The sequence below is a fragment of the Bubalus kerabau genome, chromosome 11 (genome assembly GCF_029407905.1).
Source record: "Bubalus kerabau isolate K-KA32 ecotype Philippines breed swamp buffalo chromosome 11, PCC_UOA_SB_1v2, whole genome shotgun sequence".
In the NCBI taxonomy this organism is placed as follows: Eukaryota; Metazoa; Chordata; class Mammalia; order Artiodactyla; family Bovidae; genus Bubalus; species Bubalus kerabau.
In genome coordinates this window covers 76,432,816-76,448,313 of record NC_073634.1, presented here as the reverse complement: position 1 = coordinate 76,448,313, position 15,498 = coordinate 76,432,816, and the positions used below count along the sequence as shown (strand labels likewise).

General features: G+C 35.5%; 1 protein-coding gene across 1 annotated transcript in view; it reads right to left on the bottom strand.

Annotated features, from left to right (window-relative positions):
- Window positions 1-15,498, bottom strand: part of ASXL2 (ASXL transcriptional regulator 2) — a 113,718-nt gene that overhangs the window by 69,488 nt on the left and 28,732 nt on the right. Inside the window, exon 2 of the mRNA XM_055540741.1 lies at window positions 3,002-3,084. Coding sequence (XP_055396716.1) covers window positions 3,002-3,084 — 83 coding nt within the window. The remainder of the gene's footprint in view (window positions 1-3,001; window positions 3,085-15,498) is intronic.

Sequence of the window (15,498 nt, the reverse complement as noted above, 5' to 3'; positions counted from 1 at the left end):
TACACATTCTCTTTCATATTCTTTTTTAAAATTTTTGTTGTATTATAGTTGATTTACAATGTTGTATTACTTTCCATGTATATAGTACAGTGATTCAATTATACATATACTCACTTAGTGTGTTTTTAAGGTTCATCTATGTAGCATATATCAGAATCTCACTCCTTAAGGCTGAACAATATTCCACAGACTATATATACCACATTCTATTTATCCATTCATCTGCTGACAGACACTGGAGCAGCTTCCATTTTAATATATTTTTAAATGAAACAATATAGTAGGAAATAACTAAAATTAAGCAAGATTCTTCAAAATAGGGGGAAGAGAGAAAATGTAAAAAGTGGAAAAGCTTGTATTAAGGATTAAGGAATGAAAGTAAAACTGTAAAAAGGAGCACAGCTTCAATAAGCAAAGTATCTATTTCATCTCATAACCTACCTAAAGGTCTAAAAATTGTAAGACTACCATGTGACACGTCATGCAACAAGAAGGTAAGCTATAACTACATGTGAATGTGACCTTCCAATCACTGATACTCCATATACTCATTAACAAGTAGGTTAGCAATGTCTATTACGTGCCAAGCCTGGGGGGAAAGGGGGAAGGGAAGGAGAATGCCAAGTGGATGGAGATAATGTCCTGCCTTCATAGAGCTACTAGCTTAATGTAAGCTATAGAGAAGATACATGATTTTAAGACCAAAACAATATGCAATTTCAAATCTTAAGTCCTATGAAAAAAGAACACAGAACACTATTAAGAAACTAAAAATGGAAAATGAGATCTATTAATAGATCAGGAAGTCAAAGATCTCTGAAAAAGACATACTCAAGTTGACACCCAAAAAAAATAAGAGTTAACTGAGTAAAGGGGTCAGCATGTACAAAGGCTAGGTGGGAATGCCCATCCCTACAAAACTGGGAACTAACAAAAGTGACCCCCCCCTCCAAAGTTACGGGAATGGACAAAATTGCACTTGAGTTGGAGAGAAGATAATGAGCAAAAGAACTGAGAGGAAAAGTTTACAGAGGAAGAAAGAAAATTAGAGTATCTGTGGACACTTCAAGTAAGGAAACATTTCAAGAAGGAAGTATTAATAGCAGTCATCTGTGTTAAATAATGCTGAGTGGTAAGACAGTGGTAAGACAAAACTATAAGTTCTGTAAGGTAACAAAATGGAAGTCACTGGAGACTTAAAAAGTACTGCTTTGTGGTCACATAACTGTATTACCACAATAGCTTAATCAAGAACAGCTATTTGTAAGTTGTCACTAAGTGAAGCCAGAAGCTATTTTTGATGACTCCACCATCTTGCTACATTTTTTTAAGTTCTTCCTTTTTTCCCCCTTCTGTTCTTATTTAGTATTCTTTCTTATTCACTGTTCCTGCCTACTCTCTAGAAATAATAATGACAAGTTTACAGCCACAGAGCCTTACTATGTTAGAGATGGATGATCCTGCAATTGTCATTTAGACCTAGGGCATTGTTAAGAGTTTGATCTCCTTATACCAGGTTTTCTGGTCTATTTCCTCAGTGTGTATCAAAAGTCTAATTTTATGAAAAGAATTGAAATCTCTCGCTTATTCCTATTCTAGAAAATTCTATTGTGTCACAAAAAAGATATTAAAATGCCTTAGCAGAATTTGTTCCTCAAAGTAACTAAAATCACTATCATTTTCTCCTGTAGCCTATACAGATATCTAGGATTAGAGTATTATGCTTTAATCTAGTAAGTCTAGCCAAACTCAAAAATTTTGAATAATGTCATTGATAAATTAAGAGTGATTAATCTTTTAATAATTTACAAGAAATATGTTTAAGACTCATTCTTCACACATTTTAATGGTTTAATTTACAAATGATCACATATTTTTTTAGGGACATATTAATTATACAGAGATAAACTTTTACTTCATATTTAATATTAACAGAGCAAAGCTAATTTGTCCCCAACCTACTGACATTTGGCCACATATCAGTTTTGAACTGTATTACTAAAAGAGAGCCAACTTAAAAAATCTGGAATTTCATGTTAAAGAAAATAAAAATTAAAAAATCTCAAACGTGCAATGGCTATTCATCAAAAAATATACAATCCATCTACAAATATTCCAATATAGCTATTTCTCAACAGCAACACCACTGGCATCTGAGCGGAACAATTCTTCCCTGGGAAGGGCTGTCCAGCACAATATGCATGGAAGACATTTAGCACCCTTGTTCTATTCCCGTTATCACCACAGTGCTCCCTCCTTTCTAGTCATGGTGATAATCAAAATCTAGTCATGGTCCCCCAAAATTCTGAACACTTTCCCTATGGCTGTTACACAAATTTCACCCCTGACTGAGAACAACTAGTAGCACAGCAACCTCTTTCTCTTAATGAAAATGTCTCTAATGTAGACACCCAGATTTCTGCCTTAACATATAAAGTATATTGAACATAACCTTAATATTTCTTGATGACAGAGGGTCTTGACTATGAACAGTGACTATTATGTACTGTTGTAATATAATAAAGCTCTTAGAAATTAAAGTGTGTTTTATCTTTGGTCCTATAATAATTGACCCTGGCTGTTTTATTTGAACGTAAGACTATTACTTAAAACACATACTGCTGTATATATTTTTTACACAATTCTTTTTGGCCAAGGTTATTTTTTCCTAGACTACATCTACCATTCTCTGAACTGTTTAGAGTATTTTTTATTTGCTAATGACCAAGCTTATTACATCAAAAGATGTGGATGAAAATGGCTCCAGGTCTCCTAAGAATTAAAGTGCATGGGTGTGGCAATAGCTATCTTATAAGAAATTTTTTCTAACTTACTTTTGGTTTTCTACCTGTGCTATGACTGAAAACTCCAAAGATCTGAATTCAACAAATTATAAATTAATAAAGCAATTATTACTAAATAATCTTTGAAGACTGCTATATACTACAAAATATTCTAATCGAGTATTATAATTATTACAAATAACACTTAAATAACTCACCTGATTTCTTTTAGTCCTTCTCTCTGGATAACTTGAAGAATTTCTTTATGACTCATGGGTGTATTGGGATATTTTTCTAAGACCTGAGAAACAAGTATATAGTAACAAATTATTTACTTAAATTCTTATAATTATGCATATAAACTCTATTTCTTATTCTTATTATAGCTATGTATTAATTTCATCCAGCACATACAAATCCAGAGACCTTTCATCCCTTAAATTTTGGGATAATAAATGAAAAATTAATGGACATTCTTTAAATAGGACATTCTTATCTTCAGTCACAAACCATACATCAAATCCCAAAGCAGAAATGAGTCAAAAAAGATTACTAATTATTATGAATGCATAATATGAAATTATGCTTACTTTCTGCCTCCAACACCACATAACATAACTACCTGTAGACTTAACTGGAAATAGCTTAAAGAGTATCCACCTTAACATTTCCAAACAAAGTCTAGTACATTTTGGATGTTCAGTAATTTCCTAACCAAAATAAATGAACAATATAATGAAATTAAACAGTATCTGTGTTCTGGTAAAGAGGATATAAGCAAAGTTTATCCTGTCTCTCCTCTTGAATATGACTAAAAACCTGGACAGAGTACATGGAGCAGCTAGTTTTCTGAGGACTCTGAAAATGGAAGCAGTTGGTTTTGAGGAGGAAACCAAAACCAGAAGTACTACTAACCCAGCAGTGAGTTTCCTGGTTTTATTTCCCCTAGGATCACTAAGTCCAGACTTCAAAGCACCCCCAACTCAGAACTGCACAGTAAGTGCAGACAGAAATGGCTTCAAAAGAAGTCTTCCCTTTTTCTGTCTGAAAAGCCGTCAAGGAAGCCCCAAAAGGGGAGGAAGATCCTCTTGGTTTTTTCCCTTTCTCTCAGACCCCGCTCCCAAGCAATTCAAAGGCAGCAGCTGTGGCAGGGATGGTACCAGCAGTGGCTGGACAGGGACCTAAAACTTCAAGAAAGCGGATTCCTTCCAATCCTATGAATGTGGTGGGAATTCCTAAGGTTTATATCCTTTTTCTACCATCCTGTTGGTTGGCATCAAAGGCAGATGCAGCTGTGGAAGTGTGTAGCAAAACGCTGAGATGAAAACATGAGTTATTTAGCCATAGGACTAGGAAGAAAGTTCTCTAGGAGCCAGAAAGTGTCAGGAAACTTGCAAAGAGAAAGGAACTCAAAAAGTGACACCAAGAAGTTCGACAAACACTCCTGGGGTCACCCAAGAACTAAGCATGTGGACACAACCCTAAACACACTATCCGGTTCCCAAAGTTAGCACTCAGTGGTACATATGCAGGACAGATAGAAACAAAAGTTTTAAAAACTAAACACTAGAATTTTAGTGCACAGAAGACAGGCCAAAACTTGGGACCTGAACCTAAAAGGCCAAATGCCTGCTTAAAAAGCACCCCCAATCCCTCAAAATAAAGTACCAACAACATTCTCCATAGGACTCAAATGAGACAGTATCAAAGTTTCACTGCAACAGAAATGTCACAAAAGGAAAAAAATGTCTAATACACAAACCCAAATCACTTGACATATGAAGAAAAATCTCAGTAACTCAACAAAGGAAAAGACAACCTACAGACAACAAACTTGAGATGACACAAACGCTGGAATTTTCAGGTAAAGATTTTAAGGCAGCTATTACAACCATGCTGCAAGAAGAGGAAAAAAAAAAAGAAGCGAGAAGACTATTCTTGGGGGGAAAAAAACAGAAGTATTAGCAAAGAAGTAAGGTTGATTATACCATTGTGTGTGTACCTGTGTGGTGTATAAAACAAAATTAAAATTAAAGACTAAAAACTACAATCCAAAGTAAAATCCAAAATTCTCTAGAGGGGCTCAACTGCAGAATGGAGGTAACAGGGGAAGAGAGTCAGTGAACCTGAAGATTGAGCAACAGAAACTATTCAATTTGACAAACAGAAAAGTTATAGGGGGAGAAAACAAAAAAACAGATGAACAGAGTCAATGGGCATGTCCCTAGAGTCCCAAAATGAGAAAATAAAGAGTAGCATGCACAAAACATAATGTAAAGGAATAGCAGCAAAAGCTTAGCAAATTTGGTGACAGATACACACCTACAATTTCAGGAGAACCAATGAATCTCAAACAACATAAATTCAAGGAAATCTATACCCAGATATATCACAACCAAATTACTGAAAACCAAAGAAAATTTTAAAACCTTGAAAGCAGCCAAGGATAAACAGTATTTCACTTAGGAGAACAACAATTCAAGTGACTCAAGTGGTTTCTCATCAGAAACCATGAAAGGCAGAAACAGTGAAGTACATTTTTGAGTGCTGAAAGACAAGGACTGTAATTAAAACACTCCTGTCCAGCAAAAATATCCTCTAAGAATGAAGAAGAAATTAAGACATTCTTAAAGGAAAATGAAGAATATTTTCCACTAACAGACTTGCTTTAAATTGCTTTCTTATAAGTCAATTTTGTATTCCTCCTTTTCTTTTTATACAAATTTTAGGCAGAAACTCTCTTTACCTGAATCATTTTCCATTCTTAACCTGGAACCCTTGGCAATTAGTGGATGAAAGTGAAAGCTAAAATTGAACCAATCTACATTATACTATCAAAGGAGTTATCAATTAGCACAGCAACTGTATCACAAACAATAGATACAAGATTTATGTAATAGATATCACTTGAAGTCAGATATCTCAGATCAGCCACTAAGGTATCAAGATGTGATATCAGCAACTACCATTTATAAAGAAGACACAAACAAGTGCTAATCATTCTCTCAGTTAAATGTTTCAGCAAACCTTAAAAGGGAAGCATCATTACTTCCATTTAAGAAGTGGGATAACTAACCCTCAGGATAGTTATCTATTGTTATAGATAACAAATCGTAAATTTGCTAATAGCTAAGCAAATTTCCAAACATAATGCAGCAAGGTAAGTGGGAGTCATAATTCAAACTCAGGTCTACCTTGCAGCCTACAGCGCACTGTGTCCTGTGTCTGCACCTCTTTCCTCATTTGCTTAACCATAAAATCCAACAAATAAGCTTGTTTACATCTTCCATGACCTCTGCTACATCAGATGTTATTAACCTTTCCCTCTTAAGATACTGCTCTCTCCAGACTCTTTTTTTCCAATATGTTTCTCCGTAGTCTTTTCGTTGTTCTTCGGTTGCTAGACCATGTCTGACTTGAGATTCTATGGACCACGTAGCCTGCCAGGCTTCTCTGTCCAACACATTTCCCAGGCAAGAATACTGGAGTGGGTTGCCATTTCCTTCTCCAGTCTTTTTCTATGGCCACCCCCTAAATATTTCACAAGCATCATTTTAGAGCTTTTCCTTTTCACTTCAACTCTCCCTGAATAAAATCATCCATTCCCAAGACTTCATCAATCACTCCCATTTTGATAAATGAAAAGCGGCAGCACAGTCTGTTTATAACTGCTTTTAAACATCAACCTTGTATGTTTCATCTCAAAATTAACATGCCCCAAATTTAACTTACTACCTTTATCCAACTTAAGGCCTATAACAGAAAACTGGACCTGTATTTACTATCTATATATTAAAATCATATAAAGTTACTAAAAATGGAGAAAAATACATCATGGACACAGATAGCTCATAAAATAATTAAAACAACTGAACAGAAAACATAAAGTAACATTTGCATACTGAAATACTTACAGATAAAATTATATGATGTTGGAGATTTGCTTCAAAGTTATAGAGGAAATTTAGATAGAGATTAAGTATTGCAAGGCAGGCTATAAGTCAATAATTATAGAAACTATAAGATGGTACAAAAATATTCATTATATTACTGTTGACTTTTATGTACACATTCAATATCCTATAATAAAAATTTATGGAAGAAACAACAAAGAATGCTTGATTTCACAAACAATCAAATGCAAAAAAAAAAAAAAAAGTCATATTTCAATGGTTTTTTCCCTGCTACTTTGGACAGCAAAAACATGGCAATAATAAAACAACACCATGAAATGGATATGTACACATAATCCAGTGTACAAATTCAACTTTATTCAACATTCAACTTTAAACTATTGATAATATAAGAAAATATTCATTGTTACTCAATAAAGAAAAAAGTTTAAAGGTTTCTTATCTAATAAAAAGATATTAAGAAAACCAGTATATTTACACAATTGAATATTATATAGCTATAGATGAAAAGAAAACACGCATTCAAATCTAGGTGTGGAATCCAAGTACCGGACAACACAATGTGGGGGACAACACAATGTGGGGTGGAGTGACTTCAACAACTCAGATTTTCAAAAGTCAGGGACACATCCCTCTTTGGCCCTTCTTTAACCCTGTCTTGAAAATGAAGAAGACAAGTCATTCTGAACCATACAGACAAGGACACACCCTAAGAATGGTGTAAAGTCAGCCACTGTTTCCACTGTTTCCCCATCTATTTCCCATGAAGTGGTGGGACCGGATGCCATGATCTTCATTTTCTGAATGTTGAGCTTTAAGCCAACTTTTCCACTCTTGTCTTTCACTTTCATCAAGAGGCTGTTTAGTTCTTCTTCACTTTCTGCCATAAGGGTGGTGTCATTGCATATCTGAGGTTATTGATATTTCCCCCGGCAATCTTGATCCCAGCCTGTGCTTCATCCAGTCCAGCGTTTCTCATAATGTACTCTGCATATAAGTTAAATAAGCAGGGTGACAATATACAGCCTTGACATACTCCTTTTCCTACTTGGAACCAGTCTGTTGCTCCATGTCCAGTTCTAACTGTTGCTTCCTGACCTGCCTACAGATTTCTCAAGAGGATATGCAGCCAAAGCCATATCTAACTATTAGGTTGGCACAAAAGTAACTGCAGTTTCAGCCACGAATTTTAAATCATAACTCAAACACATCTTTATTAAGCAAAATAGGAACCATTACAATCAACACATTTTTGTCAACAAGAAGTAAGTTTATTATTCCTGTAGCATAAATCCATGCTTCGGGATTCGAGGAACTCTTGGAAAGCATTTTCTGCCTCCTGCTGGTTGTGGAAGCATTTTGCCTGCAAAAAGTTGTCAAGATGCTTGAAGAACTGGTAGTCGGTTGGCGAGGGGTCAGGTGAATAATGCTGGATGAGGAAAACTTCATAGCCCAATTCGTTCAACTTTTAAAGCGTTGGTTGAGCAATATGAGGATGGACATTGTCGAGGAAAAGAACTGGGCCCTTTCTATTGACTGATGCCAGCTGCAGGCACTGCAGTTTTCGGTTCATCTCATCTATTTAATGAGCATATGTAATGGTTTTACCAGGATTCAGAAAGCTATCAGGGGATCAAATGGGCAGCAGACCACCAAATAGTGACCACCTTTTTTTGATGAAAATTTGACTTTGGGAAGTGCTTTGGAGCTTCTCGGTCCAACAACTGAGCTGGTTGTCACCGGTTGTCATAAAATCCAGTTTTCGTCGCACATCACAATCTGATCGAGAAATGGTTCATTGTACAGTAAGAGAAGACAACATTTCAAAACAATGATTTTTCTGATTTGCAGTCAGCTCATGAGGCACTCACTTATCAACTTTTCTCACCTTTCCAATTTGCTTCAAATGCCAAATGACCGTAGAATGGTCAACTTCTACTGTAGTTTTCACAGGATCAGCTTTCATGACTGCTCTCAACTGGTCGTTGTTAACTTCCAATGGCCAGCCACTGTGCTCATCTTCAAGGCTCTTATCTCCCTTGCAAAACTTCCTTGAAGCACCTCTGCACTGTACATTAGCTAGCAGTTCCTGGGCCAAATGTTATTGTTGATGTTGCAAGTTGTTCTCCACTACTTTATGACTCATTTTAAACTCAAATAAAAAATCACTCAAATTTGCTTTTTGTTTAGCATCATTTCTATAGTCTAACATAAAATAAACAGCAAGTAATAAGTATTAGCAAAAAAATGAAAAATGTGCATTAAAATGATGTATAACATAACCACATTTAAGAATGTATTCCAATATGAAACAGCAAATTTCAACAATGTAAAACCGCAATTTCTTCTACACCAGCCTAGATGACTCATCAGTCTATTCACATGACAGTTAAGTAATCTTCCTAAAACTTAAATTACATATTCCTCTGATTTTTAACCCGTCACTTTTTAAAATATTAAAATCAAAACAAATCTGAATTCCTAACAGAATCTAAGAAATTCTACATGAAACTCATCTCACTTTTCTCATATTACCCTCTTGCCCTTTCTCAAACATAACCAATTCATTCCTAATTCAGGGCCTCTGTTCTTGCTCCCTCCTCTTGCAATACTTTTCCTCAGAAATTCATGGACTCTCTCCCTCACTTCACTTCTTCAGAGATATTCCTGACCACTCTAAAATACACTCAGACACTCATAAGCAACACCATCCCTACAGACACACAATTTTATTACTTTAACCAGATTTTCCCCCTACCTTTACTGAAATATAACCGACAACACACTGTGTAAGTTAAGGTGTACAATGTGATGACTTGATACATGTATATATTGTTAAATGACTGCCACACATTAAGGCTAACTTAACACATTCACTGTCTCACATAGGCACCTTTTTGGGTGTGTGGTAAGAACATTTCAGATATGCTCTCTAAGCAAATTTCAAGTTTATAATACAGTATTGTTAATCACAGTAACCATGCTGAACATTATACCCCAGAACACATTTATCTTAAAACTGCTAATTTGTATCCTCTGACCAATATAGCCCAATTTCCTCTACCACTCAACCCCTGGTAACCATTTATCTACACTCTCTGTTCCTATGAGTTCAACTTTTTTGGATTTCATATATAAATGAGATGATGCAATATTTGTCTTTCTCTGTCTGGCTTATTTCAATGCCCTAGACTGCCAATAATACTAAACATTAGGCAAGAACTAAACTTTACAAAAATATGAAGCAACATTAAGTTAAATCCCAAGACTTCACTCCCTATAAAGTCACTTATATGTTCTATTAATATTTACATTACAAATATTCAAATAAAAAAAAGACAAAATAGTAAGCTATTCTGCAAGAAAAGCAAGGGTAAAATATCACAGAATAAGCCCCATTCATATGTAAGAATACTTTGGTTAATTAATCATAATGAGGCAAAATATCAGAGTCCAAATCCCAACTCTACCAGAAAGTAGTGATGAGCAAACTGGAGGATGTGGTTGCCCTACTGTTCATGTGAACCAGCGGCTTTCTGTCCAAGGAGCTATGAAGTGGAAATTAATAAAAATTTCTTTGGAATATCAAATCTTAACTGAAAGGTAACAATTAATCCACTATCAGAATGAAATGAACTCTATTTAGAATTTAAAACTTTTATATTATCCATGGTAATGGTAATAATAAAAGTATTTTCTAATTTATTATCCAGGGCAAGGAATTACTTTAATATGGTTGAACTTTACTATTTATATATAAATACTTAATACGCTGACAAGACATTAAGCTACTGGAAATGGAGACCTGAAATTTGTGGGGTTTTTTTAATATTATTTTTAATTGGAGGATAATTACTTTATTGTGATGGTTTCTTCCATACATCAACACAAATGAGCCATAAGTATACATATGTCCCCTCACTCTTCAACCTCCCTCCCCCCTCCCTCCCCACCCCACCCCTCTAGGTTGTCACAGAGCACCAGCTTTGGGTTCCCTGTGTCATACAGTCTGTGTTCTTTCTTAATGAAAATTATTTTCATTGATTTTCTAGGTGTACTGTTTTTTAATGAAATAAAATAGAGGAAGCCAATTAGTTAAAACTGCTTAAAAGATGTTTACTTTCCTTTAAAAAAATAAAAGTTTATGACCAATACCTTTATATACTAAGCATTTTAAATTAATCTTAATTTAGAAATTTATGCTAAATTTTCTCAATATTTAGAACTATATATCATTTAGTCTGAGGGAAAAAAAGAAATGTTGATAAATTAAATACAAGCACTCTATTAACTTTTTTTGGAGGGGGGAGTTGGGGGGCTTCCCAGCGGCACTGCTGGTAAAGAATCTGCTTGCCAGGGCATAAGACACACAAAGAGACACAGGTTCCATCCCTGGGTTGGGAAGATCCTGTGGAGTAGGAAAATGGCACCACTCCAGTATTCTTGCCTGGAAAATTCCATGGACAAAGGAGCCTGGTGGGCTGCAGTCCACAGGGGTTGCAAAGTTGGACACGACTGAGTATGCACGCACTTCACTTCATTAACTTTTAAGTATGACCGTTTTAAAACATACACAAATTCAGAGAGAACACTACAATCAACAATTGTCAACACATGGCTTATTTTGTTTCAGCCATACCTGCAGCCAGGCCCAAGAATACTGGAGAGGGTAGCCTATCCCTTCTCCAACAATCTTCCCAGCCCAGGAATCAAACCAGGGTCTCCTGCATTGCAGGTGGATCCTTGTATGTGGGTGGGAAGCATACAAAGTGGATTATCCTGAAAAAAATCTCAACATTTCATCCAAAAATACTTACTATAGATCTCTTAAAAAGGATAAGGACTAAAAAAAAAAAAAAAAAAAAAAAGGCTAAGGACTATTTTTTAAAATAAAAATACCACTTTACTCCTCAGAATGTAACTATAGTTCCTTAATTATCAAATTATTTAGACAATGTCCTCAATTTTCATGGGGAAGAGAAAACAATGTTTTTTTGACAGTTTGTTCAAACCAGTATACAAAGAAGACCCATACATATCACATTTTGTTAACACATATCTTAAAGTCTTTTAATCTATGGATTTCTCCCTTTTTATCTTGCAATTTATTTACTGGAAAAGAAAAAAAAAACAAGAAAACTATAATTTCCCACATTTTGTATTTTGCTAACTGTATGTACTCTGAACATATTTCCTGAAAATTAGAATTACCTAGAGGGCTGCACAGATCCAGATTTTATTTCACAGAAAGAACATCACAGTGTTGTTTACTCTGCCCCCTCCACACCACCCCCGCCACACACACACACAAGAACACACAGGATAGCTATGGTCTCTTTTCTGAGATGTCAAGATGAATCAGGAGAACAACTCATATAGAAAAAAGCAGGGTAATTGTTTGAATCTATCCTTCTATTTATTATCAGAATAATTAGCTAGTTTTTCTAGTATACGCCAACGGTGACTGGTGAGTATAGCTTTTTTCTTTGACATACCATTAGGAATATTATGAATACAATTTTATGTAATGCCATTATGAATTTTAATATATTTTACACTTTAATTACTGTGTTTTCTCATTTAACCTATAAACTGGTTATTCACAACCACTATCCCTTGTGTATATACCATTTGTATGAGCTCTCATTTTCATATTAAATATATTAAAACTTCTATTGTCACATTTACTGCAAATACTTTTTCCAGTTTATTCTTCATCTTTTCATTACTGTTGTTTTTCCATGGAGGCTTTTATTGGTTTCACATATTATAGCTCATTAGTCTTTTCTTTTGATTTCTTTTAGCACATCTATGTTTATTCTCCCTTCAATAGCTTAGTATTTTTCAATCTTTCCATTTGCATTTAACTTTTAATTTCCTTAATTTTTAATAAGAAAATGTACATAAACAGAAAAATGTACAGACAAACTAGAGAAACCCAAACGGGAAAGATGAAGAGGAAAATAAAACGCCCACGTCTATTTGTGAGCAAAAATATCATACTCCATCACATTATCACTACAATACTATTACTGTAGAGCTATTACTATTACATTATTTCACCACGAATTAATTTTAATTGGAAAGACTGCTTGTTTCACAAAACATTTAGTTTACTTTAACCACAGGAGGGCAGTGTTTATCAAACCAAAAATCATTCCATTGGAATTGTTCATGAACTTACAAAACAATTTTTAGAAACTATTTTATAACAAACTGAGTAACTGTTGAGAAGAATTAAAATCAACACTACACAGAATTAAAGTATAAATTTGTTTTTTAAAGCGTACTTAGTCCATCTACATCTTTACTTGCAGATTCTCACATCCAGCTAATACAAGGATATAAAATTTATACTTTTCAATATTCAAGAATTATATAAACAGGTCCTAAATTTGGGTTTGATTCTCACCTAATTAAAAGCAGTATTTCAATTACTGCTGCATTTCTGAGTTCATCACAAATAGGAGCAGATATGTAGAGCCTGAATTTTGTGTTATCTAGAAAATTTTACTTTACATTTAAAATATACATATGAAAACATGCTAATCTTTACAGATTTACATCAGCGCCCTGTGGCTTATTCACTGTCCAAAAGCTTTAATTTAATGTCACAGTAGTGAATGAACTCCACCAGGAAACATGCAGAATGAGAAGTGGTAAGAGTCTATGCTAGGGAACTAATATGCCAATGATAAAGGGTCAGAGAAGAAAAACTAGCAAATAAACAAAGGAGTAGCCAAAGAAATAGGAAGGAATACAGAAGAATACATTGCCTCAGAAAAGACAGAAGCATTTTAAAAAGGATAAAGTGATCAGCAATGTCAAAACCCCCCTAGAGGTTGAGATGGCAACTTCAAAGTCTTCTGTATTTAGCAACAAGAAATTCTTAGCTTTACAAGTTCAGATTCCATTTAATCACGAGGGAAGAAATCAAGCTTGAGGAGGTTTAGCACTGAATGGGAGGTCCAGGAGTAGCAACAAGGAGTTAAAGCAGCTCTTCTTAAACAGTGAAGGAAAACATGGAATCAAGGAATAACTGCTTTGTCAAATGGACCTGAACAAGTTCCACTGAACAGGGTAAGTAAGGAAACAGAGGCATCCCTTAGCCATACCAACTCTTCCCATGCCAATTTGAGAGGCAAATAGCTTGAGAGTTTGACAAATTTCTCTTTTTCCAAACCTGTGCTATTTACAATGTGACACTCAGAAACAAATGAAGTCAGAGGATGCAGTATTCCTCACCTACCAAACTCACTATACAAACACTATGAGTTCATGAGCTGAACAGATAATATGGAAATATGGAATTAAGGCAGAAGGAATAGCTGATAGAGCCAAACATCTTACCTGCCTACTGAACAGTATCTGTTGATCACTCTGTCCTGAGATGCACTCTTCTGTTCAGCTTCCTTGACACCAGACTCTCCTTGCTTCCCTCCTATCTCTCCACTAGCAACTTTTCGTTCTCCACAAAGTTGATCTTTCTCAAAATTCTCTTATCCCCAGTTTCTACTCTCCTTGGACATTTTCATCCTCCCATGGCTTCCAAATACTGCTTTTAATTAGGTGAGAATCAAACCCAAATTTAGGACCTGTTTATATAATTCTTGAATATTGAAAAGTATAAATTTTATATCCTTTATTAGCTGGATGTGAGAATCTGCAAGTAAAGAAGTAGATGGACTAAGTACTCCATACACACCTGCATTGTTTATCACACTGTATTTATTATAACTGCATCTTAAATCATCTGTCTTGCCCACTGGTTTAGGCTTCACAAGGGCTGCAATGCCAAAGAATGCTCAAACTACCGCACAATTGCACGCATCTCACACGCTAGTAAAGTAATGCTCAAAATTCTCCAAGCCAGGCTTCAGCAATATGTGAACCGTGAACTTCCTGATGTTCAAGCTGGTTTTAGACAAGGCAGAGGAACCAGAGATCAAATTGCCAACATCCGCTGGATCATGGAAAAAGCAAGAGGGTTCCAGAAAAACATCTATTTCTGCTTTATTGATTATCCCAAAGGCTTTGACTGTGTGGATCACAATAAACTATGGAAAATTCTGAAAGAGATGGGAATACCAGACCACGTGATCTGCCTCTTGAGAAATCTGTATGCAGGTCAGGAAGCAACAGTTAGAACTGGACATGGAACAACAGACTGGTTCCAAATAGGAAAAGGAGTACGTCAAGGCTGTATATTGTCACCCTGCTTATTTAACTTATATGCAGAGTACATCATGAGAAACGCTGGACTGGAAGAAACACAAGCTGGAATCAAGATTGCCGGGAGAAATATCAATAACCTCAGATATGCAGATGACACCACCCTTATGGCATAAAGTGAAGAGGAACTCAAAAGCCTCTTGATGAAAGTGAAAGTGGAGAGTGAAAAAGTTGGCTTCAAGCTCAACATTCAGAAAATGAAGATCATGGCATCCGGTCCTACCACTTCATGGGAAATAGATGGGGAAACAGTGGAAAGAGTGTCCGACTTTATTTTTCTGGGCTCCAAAATCACTACAGATGGTGACCGCAGCCATGAAATTAAAAGACGCTTACTCCTTCGAGGGAAAGTTATGACCAACCTAGATAGCATATTCAAAAGCAGAGACATTACTTTGCCAACAAAGGTTTGTCTAGTCAAGGCTATGGTTTTTCCTGTGGTCATGTATGGATGTGAGAGTTGGACTGTGAAGAAGGCTGAGTGCCGAAGAATTGATGCTCTTGAACTGTGGTGTTGGAGAAGACTCTTGAGAGTCCCATGGACTGCAAGGAGATCTAACCAGTCCATT